The sequence below is a fragment of the Anticarsia gemmatalis genome, chromosome 17 (assembly GCF_050436995.1).
Source record: "Anticarsia gemmatalis isolate Benzon Research Colony breed Stoneville strain chromosome 17, ilAntGemm2 primary, whole genome shotgun sequence".
Taxonomy (NCBI): Eukaryota; Metazoa; Arthropoda; class Insecta; order Lepidoptera; family Erebidae; genus Anticarsia; species Anticarsia gemmatalis.
In genome coordinates, this window is record NC_134761.1 from 9,330,091 (window position 1) to 9,347,093 (window position 17,003).

Below are 17,003 nucleotides of genomic sequence, written 5' to 3' on the forward strand. Positions count from 1 at the left end.
AAAAGTGCGAAAGTCTGTTTGCTACGCTTTTAAAGTTAAACGGCTGAATTTACTTCGATGATATTTAGCGCGGAAATCGTTGATGACCGCCGTAGGACGCTTTTTTATAATAGTTAGACTTCATCAACTTAATATTTTCACTATAGAAACTTTTTTAATATAATCCATTCAATAAATTATATTTTTTATTTATTGATCTTATATTGTTCTCAAAAAACTAAGAAGACAAAATAAAAGGCTTAATACAAAAAGAAATATTTTATTCAATTTCAACATATAAAATACATTTCTCTTAAACATTAACAACCGGTAACTTATAATTGCACTTTATTCTTAAATAAATAACTTAGCACCTATGTTGTACATTTATTTTGTGTCGCAAAATATACAAAATACTTCTTAGGCTTATTTATTTTTGTACCAAGTATGAGTTTTTGTTATAGACAGTCAGCGCCTCTAGCGGAAAATTTAGGAAACAAGAATCTTGACCTGACTTAGATTTGTTTTAATAAAATATCGTTGCTAAAGAATTTTACTTGGATCCTTTAGTTACTAGAATAGGTTTGTTATTTAAATTAAATGAATTGGATAAGTTACTTAAATTTGCTGACAATAATTGTTATTTACAAGACTTTACCTAGATCCCTATATTTGGCAGGATTTTTTACACTTAGTACTATCGAGTAACATTCACTTTCAATACAAAATAACTTGCAAAATACAGCTTTTGGAGAATGCGTAAGTAAAATTTTCACGCAAAATTTCTTGATAGCTTTGGTGCTCGATATCGCCTCTGGAGAAAAATTAGCAGGAGCGACCGCAAATCCATGTAAAACTCACATTTGGGTTACCTACAGTTAAGTATCTGTTAGCGTGATGAATTACTATCCGATACTTATATGTGATCGATAAATAAAGCCCTTACTTACGTAATATATTTCCTGTAATATTCCTGCACAATATATTATTATGTTCACTCAAAAGTACAAAAATAAAGAATACGAGTAAAAAAATATTATCGGCTGCAGGTTCATACTTTTTTTAAATTTTCAGTCGAAAACTGAAAGAAAATTGGGAAATTTTGTTTCCAGCAACAATTCAATTAGAAAACATTAATAATAATTACAGACATAAATAAATAAATTATGTAAGAAAAGGATAGAATAGCGTAGAATTTTAAAAGAGGAAGAAGGACGGAAAATAACCTGAAAAGAAAGCGCTTGAATACGCTCTGAAGTGTTCATATACAAAAGAGTTAGAAAAAATTACTCCGTAGATCATATTCAGATGTTTTGCCTCTTATCTCATACATGACTTCATAAATAGACAAAATATTAGGCCTTTAATGAAGGAAATAGGGAAATTATTGAAAAAGAAAATAATATAAGTACATTCATAAGTTTTCTTAATAATACTTAGCTGCTTTATTTGCTTAACTAAAATATAAAATGGCTCCAGGCCACATAAAATAAGGCTTTCTCTTTAAAGTTTAAAGCTTTATCTCAAACATTTATTAATTTTGATGCTTTAAAATACCTTTGCTTTTTGCAGTCTAAAATTCAATATTAAATTTTTAACTTGGAATGTTCATAATACTGCAGTTAACGATTTTAAATTCTTGCGACTTGTACGCATAATATTATTATGTAACCGGTTTTAAACGCGAATGAAAATTAAAGGTTAGAATACTTTATTTGTTCACCCGACGTTTCGATCGAATTACATCGACCGTGGTTGACAGTCAGCCTGTGACATTATAATATTATACGATGCAGTTGTTGTTGGAATTAGTAGAAACTACTGCATAAAATGCAGTCTGATGTGGCTTCTGCCTGCGGTGTGCAATCATTATCGGAATATTAAGGAGAGTCTATGTTATAGGAGCCAAGACAAACGGAGCACGGGCCTAGCAAAATTTGTTTTAGAAACTCCTATGTGGATTATATGTATGTAAGTCAGTCTACAAAATGCGAATTTATGCTTAGCTTGAGTTTCACTTGTACTCGGAATGACTTGGATACTAGCGTAGACTCTCCTTTACGTTTTCTAAAGTTGTACACAATAGCCATATAACACATAATAATATATCAACTTGTAAACGGATCGTTACCATATCAACTCGAGTCGTTCGGTATTTATTTTACAAAACTTACTATTAAAATGCACACTAATCGGAATCGTAACATAAACGATTCGGTTCGGAAAGCACCTGTATGGCGACGAGGTAAAAGACACGGCGATGATCCTTTAGCGAGTTAATAAAGTTCTTATGTGTGCTATGACTAATATAGATTTTTCGGTCAATTTTACAAGGTGAAATTAGTTTTTTCGCTGTTCGGTTCATATAGTCTCAGTAGTCTTTATATTGAAGGTCATCGCGCCAGCGCTGCCCTCGGTAAAGTGTTGTTGACGGGAGGCTCCTCCCACTGCGTCGGTAAGGCACTGTAATTCTTTGGTTTTAACACGAATTTAAACTGAAATCAAAAACAAATTTGTTATAATTTGAGCTTAAAAAAACATGGCAATATGTATTCTTTAGATAAAAGATTTTAGTATTTCAAGAATGTAATGTATATCGATATTGAACGTGGGTGTCCACTTTTCGCTATTAACAATTCAAGTTACATGTAATAGGGGGCAAGCCTATTGGCATATACTGGGCATGCACTGAACTCCGGGCTACTATAGAGAAATATTCGAATATAAATTAGAAAAGACCAATAGCACTTTGCCCAAGCTACGTACATTACACCCCCACCGCGCCACAGAGGCAGTTTTCCTTTCAGCTAATAGTAGGAGAATAAGGGGATCATATCTTAGTAGGGACTCATTATGTAAAAAAGTTATAAGGATTCTTAACTTATCTTAACAAGGAGTTTCGATTAAAGTATCCTAATATTCTATCTTATTATTCTCTCTTCTTCTTCTTCTCTATCTTATTATTCTTTTATTTGAGCATTCACCGAAACTTGAGGGTATTTTACATAAAAAAGCGTATTTAAAAAATGAATACAAAAATCCATAAAAAAATGTTGATCATCGAAAATAATATTTATTTTGTTGTATGAAAAGTTAATTGGTGTCGTTATGGCTGTTAGGTATTGATCGTCTCAGTTGCTTAAATAATTTCGATTATACACCCCAACGCTTAAAAAATCTAAAGCACGGGATTACTTTTGAATACAGGAGTTACTTCAAAATGGAAAGATAATAATATGGCCATGTTTAAGGTCAATTTCACTATTTGAAATGCTAAAATTTTATTAATAGCGGTGTTTTAACTCGTTGCTAGTTTTTTATGCGAGCTATTTACTTATTTCGATAATGAAATTAACCTGAAATTTTCTTTAAGTTACCCCATTTATGATAGTATTTATTAAAAGAGCAGTGATAGCCGAGTGGTATAAGTTAGCATCTACCACGCAAGTGGTCCACAGTTGGAAACTGACGCAACACAGCAACGACTTTTCGGAGTTATGTGTGTATTAGAAATAATTATCACTTGTTCCAACGGTGAAGGAAAACATCGTGGTGGAACACGTACAACCATGAATGACTTAAATGCAACATGAAACGTCGAGTGCCTAAAACGTATTTAATACATTTCTTGAGCGCAAGTAAAATTCCAACCTCGTATTTGCCCAGCGTGGTGGACTTAAACTAACCCCTCCCTCGTTCGGGAGGAGACCCTTCACCAGCAATGGGACAGTAATAGGTTAAATTTATTAACCCGCGCAATGCGTCACATAAGGGAGAATAAGTCATAATTTTCCCGTTTTGATAACATTTTTCACTGGTACCCTGCTCCTATTGATCGTAGCGTGATGATACATAGCCTATAGCCTTCCTCAATAAACAAGCTATCCAACAGTAAAATAATTCTTCAATTCGTACTTGTTCTTCCTGAGATTAATGCGTTCCAACAAACAAACTCTTCAGATTTATAATCTAAAATATATAAAATTCTCGCGTCACAGTTTTCGTTGCCATACTCCTCCGAAACGGCTTGACCGATTCTCATGAAATTTTGTGAGCATATTGGCTAGGTCTGAAAATCGGCCAACATTTATTTTTCATACATCTAAGTGACACAATTTTTTTTTATAAGGCAAAGCAACGTTTGCCGGGTCAGCTAGTAATAGTATAGATTCATCTTTGTTTAACTTACCACAAGACAGGCATAAACCGCGCCAATAGCGAAGCCAACAGCGACGTCGCTCCAGTGATGCATGTGGTCGACCACTCGCGACAGACCCACGTACCACGCGCCGATCACGGCCGCGAACTGCACCGCGTGACGTAGCAACTTCGAACCGCGCCATTTGCACTTCACTTGCAGGTATAACTGCAAAGTTCATGAATTTATATTAATTTAATACAAAAATGTTTGTAATTGATATTATTTCTTTTTTTTTAACAACCTTACCCTAATCCGCACTAAGAATTGCTCTTGTGTCGCGTGGACTTTTATAAACATACAAACAACTGACACTACGGAAATAACCAGACCCGAAACAATAAAAGTTCTACCCCTTTCGCAAATAACTGTCCCGCGTGGAAATCGAACCCACGACCTCCCGACACGGTGGTATGGTATGAATATTGATAACGAAATAAACAATTTGAATGTATGTACTTACAACAAAGAAAATAGCGCAGTACATGGCGAAACTTGAGTGTGAACTCGGGAATGACATCTTCATGTCTTTTTTCTGAGACTCTGTTATGGCTGTGGACAAGCAAGTGTATGACGTAATATAGGTCGAACTCGTGGACCCGCCGGTAGGACTCGGGTTACACAGCTGAAATAAAATTTGTATCATTATTTAAAAGCCTTTTGGAGCTCGTGGCTTTGTTAACAACACCCGCGCAGATCTATCTCTGAGGTTAAGCAACGCTTGCCGAGGTTTATCCGTGGATGGGTGACCATCTTATACATATCGAGTTCCTCCGTTTTACGGAAGGCATTTTTATTGTGTTTTTATTATTTATTTTCTTTTTACTTACATCATAGAAATGGGGTCTCAACCTTCCAATAACGGCTTTAGCGAGGTCCGAAGTGAGTTGTTGACAAGCCGCCCCGAACACAAATATACCGATAGTGTTGTAGCTCTCCCACAACCACCCAGGGATCAATGACCCCGATAGAAACTTCTCGCCAATGCCCTTGCCTTGCTTGTCACGCACTACTTCTACTATTAGTATCTGAAAAAAAAGGGTGCAATCTATACTAATATTATAAAGCTGAAGAGTTTGTTTCTTTGATTGTTTCTTTGTTTGAACGCGCTAATCTCAGGAACTACTAGTCCGATTAGAAAACATATTTCAGTGTTAGATAGTCTATTTATCGAGGAAGGCTATGGGCTATATAACATTACGCTACAGCTCACGAACCAGCCATCTGGAGGAATAGTTAGTATGGCGCAAAAGTTGTAGGACAGCTTTAAACCATTTGGAGACTTTAAAAAAGTCTCATATATGTATGAAGCCAAAATGATCTCCTTTAGCATGGAGATGGTTAAGGGTATCGAAGGGTTGGGAATCATTTGATTCCACACGTTTCCTCACATCGTTTGTTATGTCACTTTAATTTCCAAACATTAAACATCAAAGGGCTGTAGTAGGGGAAGTTTGTACGCGAGCAGAGCCGCGCGGGACTGAAATAAGTACTATAGTTGTAATAAATAAATGAGAATTAACGCAAACATACAATTGATATAATTGACGCGAGCATCCATTTTACCTTGGATACCAATGTGAAATGGATGTACGCGTTAATTCCCGTTTATATGTATGTATTAACTAGCTATTGCTCGCGACTTAGTCTGCGTGGTTTGTGCTTAAGGATAGAATTATCATACACCTTACATCCCCTATTTTATCCCCTTGGGGGTAGAATTGATCAAAATCCTTTCTCAACGGATGCCTACGTCATATCATCTACCTGCATACCTAATTTCAGTCACAACAATCCAGTGGTTTGGGTTGTGTGTTGATAGATTGCTTTGTCAGTCAGTCACCTTTGAGTTATTATATTTAGTTAGTTAACTTGCAAGTTAAAAGTTCAAAAGAAATTATTGTAACAAAATATTATCTTCCTTCTAATACTGTATATCTATCATATTGCTTATTAGACCCAATTTTGACAATTGCTTTCATAGACTTTGTCTTACTAAAAACGTCATGTAAGCAGTGTTTGGACTTTTTCAGTCATATACAGTTTCAAAATTGATTGAAGGTGACAAAACGCAGTATAACTGATCAGTGGGCTTATCACGTATCTCAGTTGACAACGAGTGTTCATCAAATTGACGGCCACTATTCAGTTCATTGCTGTTTCGATATAACGTGTCAATCACTTTTTTCTAAGAAACTAAACAATGTACAGCACATACTGGTTTTCAAATAGCTATCAACTGAAATACGTGATAGCCCTCCAGAGCTTACACGACGTTTACTAGTTAGACAGTCTTTGGCAACTTACCGTTGATATAACAATGACGAAGCCCGAAATAGCAAGAGCTCCGATGGAAATTTGCTGTGGTTTAAACGGCAGTCGAAGAGACATGTCATCTTCAAAGTAGCCACGCTCGTAAGGCTCTATCCAAAGCAGCAATACCAGGAGTGGGATGCCAACTGGAATATATAAGGTACAATACAACAATTAGCTAAGTATATAATTATCAATACGTGAAGCAAAACTTTGGACCCCTTTGTACAAAAAACGTGCGCAGAAGTATGAAATTTGACACACTTACAGTTTATGTGTGGAAGGATAGGATAGGTAGGATATTTTTTAACTTTTACAGACTGCCCCTGTGGTCTAGCGCGAAGTCTCGAGTTTGATTCCTAAGTCAGACAAAATGTGAACATTCACAACAAATGAGTTTGGTAACGTGTCCAGTTTATGGCAGGATCACGTCCCATAACATGGGATTCACATTATTAGTGAAAGGTAGGTACATTTTTAATAAACCTCTGACAAAACTATCGGGTATAACAAGCGTGATGTTATGTGTGTAGAGACTGCACAATACAAGACCCTAAGACCTTCCTCGAAAATGGCGTAAATACGTAATTGGCGATTTTCGTATGAAAATCCGTTCCGTTTCGAGTTTATTGCCAACTCTAAACAGGTATACAACTATAAGTAGATTAAGTAGTGGCAGTATCAATATGTTAGTTACCTAATTGTGTGAGTACGAATTTTCAGTCTAATCCTAAGCCAAAAAAGCCGTTGATATCTAACATTCCTTGATAGATTAAGTATTCTAAAACATCAAAAATGTTTATTTTATCATCATATCGCACGGAACTTGAACGAATTTAGATATATTATCTAATTTATTAAACTATTCTAATCGTATCCTGAGATTGTTTATCAGCTATGAATAAAGGAAGGATTATTTTAATAGGTACGTACATATTAAACAGTCATCTACTGAGTTGCAAATCAATATCTATAGTAGCGTTATCAGTGCTTATCACATGATGTGATAACGATAGAGTATTACGGACAGTAGGCTATTGTTCAATCCTTAAAACAGAAAGGGCAACTAGCGATTTTCGTATTGACTAATTTATTGACATTAGGGATTTTTCATTTGACCTAAATCAATAAATGGTTCGATTTTGATTTTTGTCTGACCCGAGGAGCGAACCCGGGACCTCGAGAATAGCAATCGTATAAACTGCCGCATACACAAAAACCCATGATTCTTTATTGTTCTTCTTCTTTCTTATCGTATGGTTAGTGGTCAACCTTAATGACTGTTATCTTAATTGATAACAACCAGGACCGACATTTTCGTACCCTCCGAAGCACGGAGACGTCCAGTTCAAATACCACTTTGCGGCCACCCATCTCTGGAACCACGCCAAGGTTTGCTTAACCTACAGATCGTTTACCGACTAGTGGGCGCAACTGGCTATGGGCACATGATAATTATGCTATATTAGAGTATAATCATCAGAAAATAATTGTATTTATAACAATCATTGATACAGGCACTTAGTCACGAGTGATAAGGACACGTCGTGACACATTGACTCTACTTTCTTTTATCTCTATAATAATGTGTAAATACACACAAACATGGACATTTATAAATAAGAGACTAGTTCATTATATTTATGGCATGTGTGTTCTATGTCTCGTATGTATGTATATTAAAACGGTAATTTGCTTTCTTTGCCAATTTATATGGACCACAGTTGAAAAGTTTTATTTTGTGTTCGTGTAATAAATAAACCTTTATGCCACCAAAAACATTCTGTAAAACCTCAAGTCTCGCAGCTCAGTCTTTCTGGCGTAAAAAGTGGTGAGATCTATATAATACCAAGTCGATTAATCTATTTCGTCTCTACTTAAAGGACCTTCTGACTTAAGTTATTACATAAGTTATTATCATGCCAATATTAAAAATATTTTACGTTTAAAACAAATAGACCGACCTGGCCATCGCATGATTTGTATGTATTACTACAAAGCACGACGAGAAGTTAATGCTCCTGAAATTTTAATGGCGAATTTGTGTTTTCATGCGATGACCAAGTCGATCTTTTTGTTTTAAACGTAAAATATTTTTAATATTGGCATGATAATAACTTATGTAATAACTTAAGTCAGAAGGTCCTTTAAGTAGAGACGAAATAGATTAATCGACTTGGTATTATATAGATCTCACCACTTTTTACGCCAGAAAGACTGAGCTGCGAGACTTGAGGTTTTACAGAATGTTTTTGGTGGCATCTCACTTCTTTTTGTAGAACGAACATAAGTCCAATTTGTATGGAAAGACGTTTTTTCTTATAATTCAACATATTTTCCTATGGGAATGTTTTTCAGTTTCATGGGCTAAGCACCCTTACCCACCTTATATCCCCTCCCGTTATGCCTCATATAGTATGTACCTATCTACACCTATTATTTATTATTTTCTACAGTAATAATGATTCTTAACTGCAAATGTAATCTTGTAATCTTATACATTTATATGGGATTACAAAGTTAATGTTGCAGTTAGTGTATTTAGAAAACTGGACCGAAATTAGAAAATATTGAATTTTTCCCATGATTAAGACACTTAACCCTATTTGTATTCTAAATTTTAAGCTTCTAAGTCTGCTAGAAGTACCTTATACTTTTGATGATCGGTGAGTCAGTGAGTCAGTGAATCAGTGAGTGACAAAATTCAAAATTTTAACATGTTGTCATTTTTAAACTACTGGTTCAAATTGACTGAAATTTTAAATGTACCGTGTTTATACAATGAATAATTAGTAGCTGAAAATTCAGGCTTCTTGTTTTATCCATAACGACATTATAGGGGGGTCGAAAATAGCCCGAATTGCTTCGAGAAAAGGATGGTACGGCCGTGCCGCTTTTTTTTGCTCGACTTGCGGGGGCACTTCCGTGCCCCCAGATATAGAAAGCTGTATTCTGCTTATCTGGTAGAGAGCACCAGATAAGCAGAATACTACTCTATCCTTATTTGTTTATTTATTAGGCGAAAAAAGAGCAATTCTTAGTGCGGGAGTTGTCTTTTTAAAGAGCGGAAAAAAAAAGATTTTATACTTTCAATAGTAAGTTGAGATGTTACCCATAAATGGCGAAACGGACCAAATGCTTCTTAAATATGACCTTAATTAACGCATAAAACTAGCGGGAATTCTCTCGTGAACAAAATCGTGTCTGATCGAATTGAATCGATGAACAATCGCGTGTTTTAAGGGTGTGCAAGGAGTAAGGAAAGACCGCGCGCCGCGCTCATCTGCCAAGCCCGCGAAGAAAATCGCGAGCGCGGAGCGCGCCGTCTTTCCCGCGTAATACTGTACGCTACTGTACCTAAGAACGCGCGATAGAGCGTGTGTGTAAAGGTGCCTATTATGACATTATCAAAATTAAAGATTTACAAGACTGTGCGCATTGTCACCAGAGTGATTGGGAAGACAATTCCCAGTTAGCAACCCCAGGACTGTGCTGGAGAGGACTACTGGGAATATACCAAACTCAAGATTTAGTTATATATTAGGTCGGGAAAAAGTCTTTTCGCATTATAGTATGTATGAACTTGTAATCAAATATTTTCTTTACACAAAAAAGCTCGGTATTTGGGTACCTCACGAGGTCACTGAAAGAAACCTAATGAACCGTGTACTCATTTGTGATTATTGAAGCCGAGATTTTATTACAAGTTCATATGTACCTACTACATATAATGCGAAAAGACTTTTTCCCCGACCTAATATATTTATAACTAATATATAGTTAATACACTGACCCACATATCAAAAGAGGGTACTGGATAGGAAAGGAAATAATAAGTTATCGAATTTTCGAAGCCCTTCGGTTACTAAACTGATTTATGATACAGTACGTAGCGCATTCCTTGATAAGTACTTGATAAGAACTAGCGAATTTAACGGAATTTAGGTGTATTCATGTATTTAGTATTTCGGCTATTTATACTACGTTTACTCGTAAAAGTGAACTTTACAGAAAAATCGTTTAAACTGAAAAACTTGAGACTTTTTGTAATGAAAAATACGTTTAGTTAGCGTTCTTAAGATTGGTAACTTCGTTATTTTAGGATATTTCTTCGTGAAGTTTTCATGGCATATAAAACAACACATTTTAAGTAATTTGGCATGAAAAACCAATTTTTCTAAAACTTGTATAAGCCTAGTATAAATATCTGCTGTCGATTTTTGGAGTAAACTGGGTAGACTAATAACTTAGTTCTAAAGTTTATGATGCGTACAAAGGTCTATGATAAACGTGGCAACGAAATATTATGAGTTATTACTGCTATAAACGGCTTGTGATTGTGTAATATACAACATTATATATATATTGTGTTGATTTCCTCCTTTTTTACCTACTGACTTGACATCAGTTCTGAAATAAATCCTTTTAATCCTATTAATATTATAATGCGAAAGTTTGTATGTTTGTTACTTTTGAAATTTGGTACACTGATAGCTTATAACCTGGATTAACACATACGATACTTTTCACTCCAGGAAAATTTATGTGCGAAGTCGCGGGCAGAAGGTAGTCTAAAATATAGATGGAAGTAACATATTTTTCCTACAGCTGCAAGTTATATTGCAGAGAATATACAAAAAACATTCAATGTAAAACTTCCCTTTTGTATACACAATCTATGGTTGAGCAACCCGTGAAAATATTATATAGTACTAGCGGACCCGACAGACGTTGTCCTGTCTACACGTCTATAATTTGAAAATTTTAACCTTTTTTAATAATCTAAACCATTCTCAGATCCCCTTGAACACACACAAAAAAAATCATCAAAATCGGTCCAGTCGTTTAAGAGAAGTTCAGTGACATACACACTTACAGAAGAATTATATGTATAAAGATATAGTAGGTATATTTTTATATTTTGTGTAGTGTGATCACACGCATATTTAGAACATCGTTATGTATATAAACTGTATCAGTTTATGTATTTATGTAACTGGGCTCGTAGTACGTGAAATAAACCAACATTGTTATCTTTGAAATCAGTGGCTAGTAAACAATTTCCGGCGATTCTTCCTCGTTGTACAAGGTTATCGTTTGGTTTCACGCTATTACTCGGGCCATTTCAAATGTGCGAACTAAGTCATGTCATTTTATCGGAGTCTCTCGCTCGCACTTACACATTCATTTCATTCTTCTGATTATTTTATTTTATTTTACAATTTAAGACGAAGTTCGCACGTATGTAACGGCCTAATATAGCTAACTCGTGCGACGCCGATTGCATGACATTTCAGTAAAATAAAACTAGATTTTTTTAAAGATTGCCTACATGTTATTCTAACGTCTTGCCTAGCCCAAATGCGAAAAAACTCATAGGTCACATAGTATTTGTTTCTTGTAGGATTCGAACCTACACCCTCTATCGCATTCGTAACAACAAAAGCTAACTACGTTTTATTCCAGTCTTTGTTTACAAATTGTTTTATGAAGTTGGGTGTAGTCAGACAGACACGTCAATATCATAAAAGGCTCTCATAAAAAGCTAATCCATTTAGTATAATCCGTCTGACACGGTCGTGGGTTCAATCCCTTCTTTGATACGTTTACTCTTTGTATGTATGTATGTATGTATATTTAGCAAATGGCGCATATTCGCTAAATTGTTTGTTTACTATCGTTTATTGCGGTTTGGTAGTTTAACTATGTTTGCGTACAAATTTAAGACTTGCTACACACATATTAGGTCGGGGAAAAAGTCTTTTCGCATTATTAGTATGTATGAACTTGTAATAAAATCTCTTTGGCTTCAAGAATCACAAATGAGTACACGGTTCATTGGGTTTCTTTCAGTGAGCTCGTGAGGTACCCTAATATCGAGCTTTTTTGTGTAGAGAAAAGATTTTATTACAAGTTCATACATACTATAATGCGATAAGACTTTTCCCCGACCTAATATTCAGTTCGGCATTAATCGGCACAGCATAGCTTAAACTCGAATATGTACTTATGATGTGTAGATGAATGTTCGAAAATGCTGCTCCACAATAACCACGCTAATACATACAAATTCCTGACCGGTAATCGAGCCCATAACACTCTGATTATTGTAATCCTGAATTATAATCTTCTGTTTACATAATCGTTTTTAACCATAGTACTTTTAAAAACGACTCAACACAAACTCACAAACATATATTATATTATCACACACGGTTCAAATTTCTTGAATGTAATCTACACCGAACTTGAGTCATGTAATTAAATTAGAACAAATTAACTCTCTCATTCATGATTCATATTGTTGACTGCGTCAATGCGTCACAAGAGTTGCAACTGATTAAGTTAATCAGCCTAACCTTTCATCCAACTATGTTAGAGTCGGCTTCCAGTCTCACCGGATGCATATGAATACCAGTTAATTTTACGTGGAGCGACTGCCTAACTCCACAGCCCAGTTACATGGGTTGTAACACGATACTACTCTAATACTGCTTCTCAGACTTTCTAGCTTCTGAATACTGGTAACGACTGTTTTTTTAAATGACAGCCGGCACCTAAAGTGTAATTTGCATTCCGAAGCATGGAGGAACTCAATATGTATAGGCTAACCGATCCACTAATCAACCTCTGCAAGCGCAGCTTTGCCTGAGAGATCGATCAGCGCGGTTATTTCTTAGCTACAAGCTCGTCCTTCACAACTGACTCAAGTATAACTTGACAAAGTTTACGTCAATCGCGATTGTTTTGATAAAACACTTTGATATCATTATTGTATTTCAAGAATTTGTTACAAGTACCCATTGATAGTTGTTTAATTTTCCAAAGTAATTGACCGTTTAAGTGTACTTTCCGCTTTATCTAAAAGAGGTTTTTGTAAATTATGTGTGTGAAAAACCCATTACAGTCCCACTGCTAGCCAAAGGTCCCTTTGAAAAACCCATTACAGTCCCACTGCTAGCCAAAGGTCCCTTTGAAAGACCCATTACAGTCCCACTGCTAGCCAAAGGTTGAGGTGTTAAACCTATAGAAACTTTTTCTTTGGTTAAACCTGAGTCCATTAGTCCACCACATTGGCATGCGTTGCAGCTTGCATCGGCAAGGTCTTAATACATTTTTTTGCAGTCGGTAGAAATAAAAACCATGTTTGAGATAGGGTACAAGATGTAACTACAACGCCGTCCTACCGTTGCTGCTACATTCAGACTTAAAGTTAACTGGCGCCTACTAAACTGCATATTTGGTACAAACGTATGCCATATTATTATCATTCATATTGTCTTTCTTTACTAACAATCGCATCGTGAATAGTTAATTACAACCAGGTAAAGTTTCATAAGGAATTGTTGAATAGCATTACGTCACTGCACCATTCTGTCTTAGGATCAATAAATCACACGCTGTGACCTCTAACTTACGACTTTTTTTTGCTACTGTCTAAGGTTAGTAGTTTTAAGATATGCCTGTCAATTTTCATTTATCTAATGCATTGTCTTATTCGAATTATTGATCTAGAAATCTTGACTTACCCCAGTTACCTTGACTTACGGTAGTTTATCTATTCAATAGCGTTTAAACTCATATAAATTAAAAACGCTATTGAATAGTTAAACAACCGCTAAATGTAGTCAGAAACCGAGGGTTAGTGCCTTACATTACATTTTTATCGTCCACTGTCGTGTTACGAGTAAAAGGATCGCATTTTTTTGTAAAAGGCCCCGGTTAAATTCGGTGTCATTGTGCAGTACGTGTTTCATTTTAAATGATGTGATAAACCAGATGTACTTCAGGTCCAATGTTTTCAGATAAGCGAAAAAATATTGTTAATTCGTTTATTACGGTATCAAAACACAGCTTAATTTTTTTTTCTTGATCCTGGTGTACCTTTAATATTATTCGAAATAGTACCAATTACTTACGTCTAGCACTAGTTACCTACATACAAGTACATAACTACTTAATTGTATTTCCATCATATTATTATGTCCAAAGCAAATGTAACAAATACAATAGTAAAAAATAACGACGGTGCATTCTAAAATTATCGTGTCGACTGTCCAAGGAGAAAATGTTGGAAGGAAAATGTCAAACAATCGCGATTGTAAACTTTTTGCGGGTAGATTAACAATCAATATTAGCGACCTTTTATGTCATTATTAGCTGTTAAGCCCTAGGCTTTTTAAAGATTTCTAATTTATTACTATTGTTATGAGATGACTAAAATATGTATCTTTTATCGATTCGATTTTTTATTGCATTAATAATTAATTACCTAACCTCAATTTCGTCTTCCAATTCGATTCAAAATACAAAAAGTTACTCAACAAAGGTTATAAACATATGGTGTAGTAAACAAACAAAGAAACAATATTTTGTACTCACCACACGCTAAGACGATGAAGTCTATTATTATTTTCCATATTAATCTGTCAACTGCCATTTTAAACACTAAAATATCATTTTAATACGAAACGTTTGAGTGACACAACACGGCACAGGCAACCACGATAACAGCCTCTACGGCACTGATAATATAGACAATCTGTGGGTAACCGAGTAGGTGGTATTAGGCATTGCCAAACACTGCAAAAAGTACCGTAACTCGCTATAAACAGAGGTCTTTGCTCCCTTCATCTTCTTGTGTTGAAGTCCAGCGATAATGTAATGTTTACTGCCCTACATTAATTTTGTTATTGTATGATTCAACGTGGCTGCAATAAACCTCATTTGAGGAAAATATGAACAGCGCCATCTGTGGTCAAGTTTCAGAACTAGTTTAAGTGGTATGAGTGGACATAGACTGTAGTTCAATATGAAAATAATAGATGGCACTAGGAGTAGCATGCAGAGGACGGCAGGAAGTTTGTTTATTTATTTTTTTGTGGACTGTGGAGCTCGGAGTCAAAGCAAAGTCAAAGGAAAGGATAATATTTAAAAAGAAAACATAAACACTTTATACAGATTTATTATGCTTTATAAACTTTTAACCACTTTTAAAAAATAAGTAAATAAATAGCTGCCCGAAAGCTACAATACATCGAGAATTACTAAAGGCAGTGCATTTAAGTTCTACTATACATAAAAACATATAATAAACAGTTTTATTTTAAAATAGTTTAAAAAACGACATCTTTGTGTCACTAGGTAAAAATATTTTAAACTATATTTAACTTATCTAGCACCTAATTGGACCTAAAGCTATTTTTTTTCTATTGGGTATTTGTAGCAGAGATGTACCATAGAATATATAAATAGTCGATTACATAAATTTATGTAAATATCCTGTTATATACAGATGTTTTGTAAAATTATGCTTAAACATACATAAATAATAGGATATAATATACAAAAATAGCACACAGTTAGGCCGTTATTTTTTGCTCGTTATTCAACGTATTCATTTCTGAAGCTAATTAAATACAATAGTGTCCCTAAAAATCTTGAACACAAGTTGCTACATTAGAAATCAGATAGAAGACCGAGTGCGGAGGATTCTCCGTTGACTGTTCTACCAATCGGTTGATATTCCGCCCTGCAATTTTATTCAAGCAAATCTTAATATCGTTTACTAAAATGTAGCAAAATTATTCAACTTTTTTGGCGACATCTAAAGTTACCTTAAAGTTTATTATTTATGTAATCGACTATAAACAAAACATGGTACACCTCAGATCTCGTTCCTTTTTAAAAGTCTATATCACAGTATAAAAATACATTACAGCTGTCTTCGAGACTTCTAGTCCATTGAAATGTTACAATTTGAGGGCCGAATATTGCATTTCTTAGAGGACGCAATTTTATTTTTGGAACATGTAGGGGGGGCCAATAGAAGCTTAACTTGAAGTTTGTGGGGTCGTCACTCTTGTCCCCCGGCCGCCATCTTGGAAAAGGGGGTAGAAACACTTTTTTCGCTATATCTCGGAAACTATGCGTCTTACAATAAAATTGTAAAAGCATAATTTGTAGCAAATTATTTTGCCTACAAATATGTCTGATAACTTTTTGTCCTAAATTAACAATTAAAGAAGTTATAAGCAAAATAGTGAAATTTTTTTTACAAAAATTATCTTTCCAAATCCGGTCTATTTCAGAGCGCTGTTATTGAGTTTCTAAATGTTGAAATTAAAAAAAAATATAAGGCAAAATTTTCCTCGAAAAATACTCTACAAGATTGGTCTGAGTTATTTTTTTTAATTTATTCATATCAGCTTAGCCTTTTTTCCAAACTATGTTGGAGTCGGCTTCCAGTCTCACCAGATGCAGCTGAATACCAGTGTTTTACATGGAGCGACTGCCTATCTGACCTCCACAATCCATTTACCTGGGATATAAAACGATACCCCTGGTTAAGACTGGTTGTCAGACTTTCAAGCTTCTGAGTACTGTTAACGACTGTCAAATATCTTCGAAAATGACAGCCGGGACCAACAATTTAACGTGCCTTCCGAAACAGGGAGGAACTCGATATGTGTAAGACGGTCACCCATCCACAAAACAACCTCGGCAAGCGTGG

At 35.1% G+C, this 17,003-nt stretch overlaps 1 protein-coding gene across 1 annotated transcript; it reads right to left on the minus strand.

Annotated features, from left to right (window-relative positions):
• Positions 1–243: 243 nt before the first annotated feature.
• LOC142979710 (putative phosphatidate phosphatase) lies at positions 244–15,220 on the minus strand. The gene is made up of 6 exons (XM_076124799.1): positions 14,873–15,220; positions 6,485–6,636; positions 5,008–5,205; positions 4,641–4,802; positions 4,169–4,345; positions 244–2,474 (listed from the first exon to the last, which is right to left on the minus strand). The coding sequence occupies exons 1-6, from the start codon at positions 14,928–14,930 to the stop codon at positions 2,373–2,375; spliced, it is 849 nt and encodes a 282-aa protein (XP_075980914.1). The 5' UTR covers positions 14,931–15,220; the 3' UTR covers positions 244–2,372.
• Positions 15,221–17,003: the final 1,783 nt, after the last annotated feature.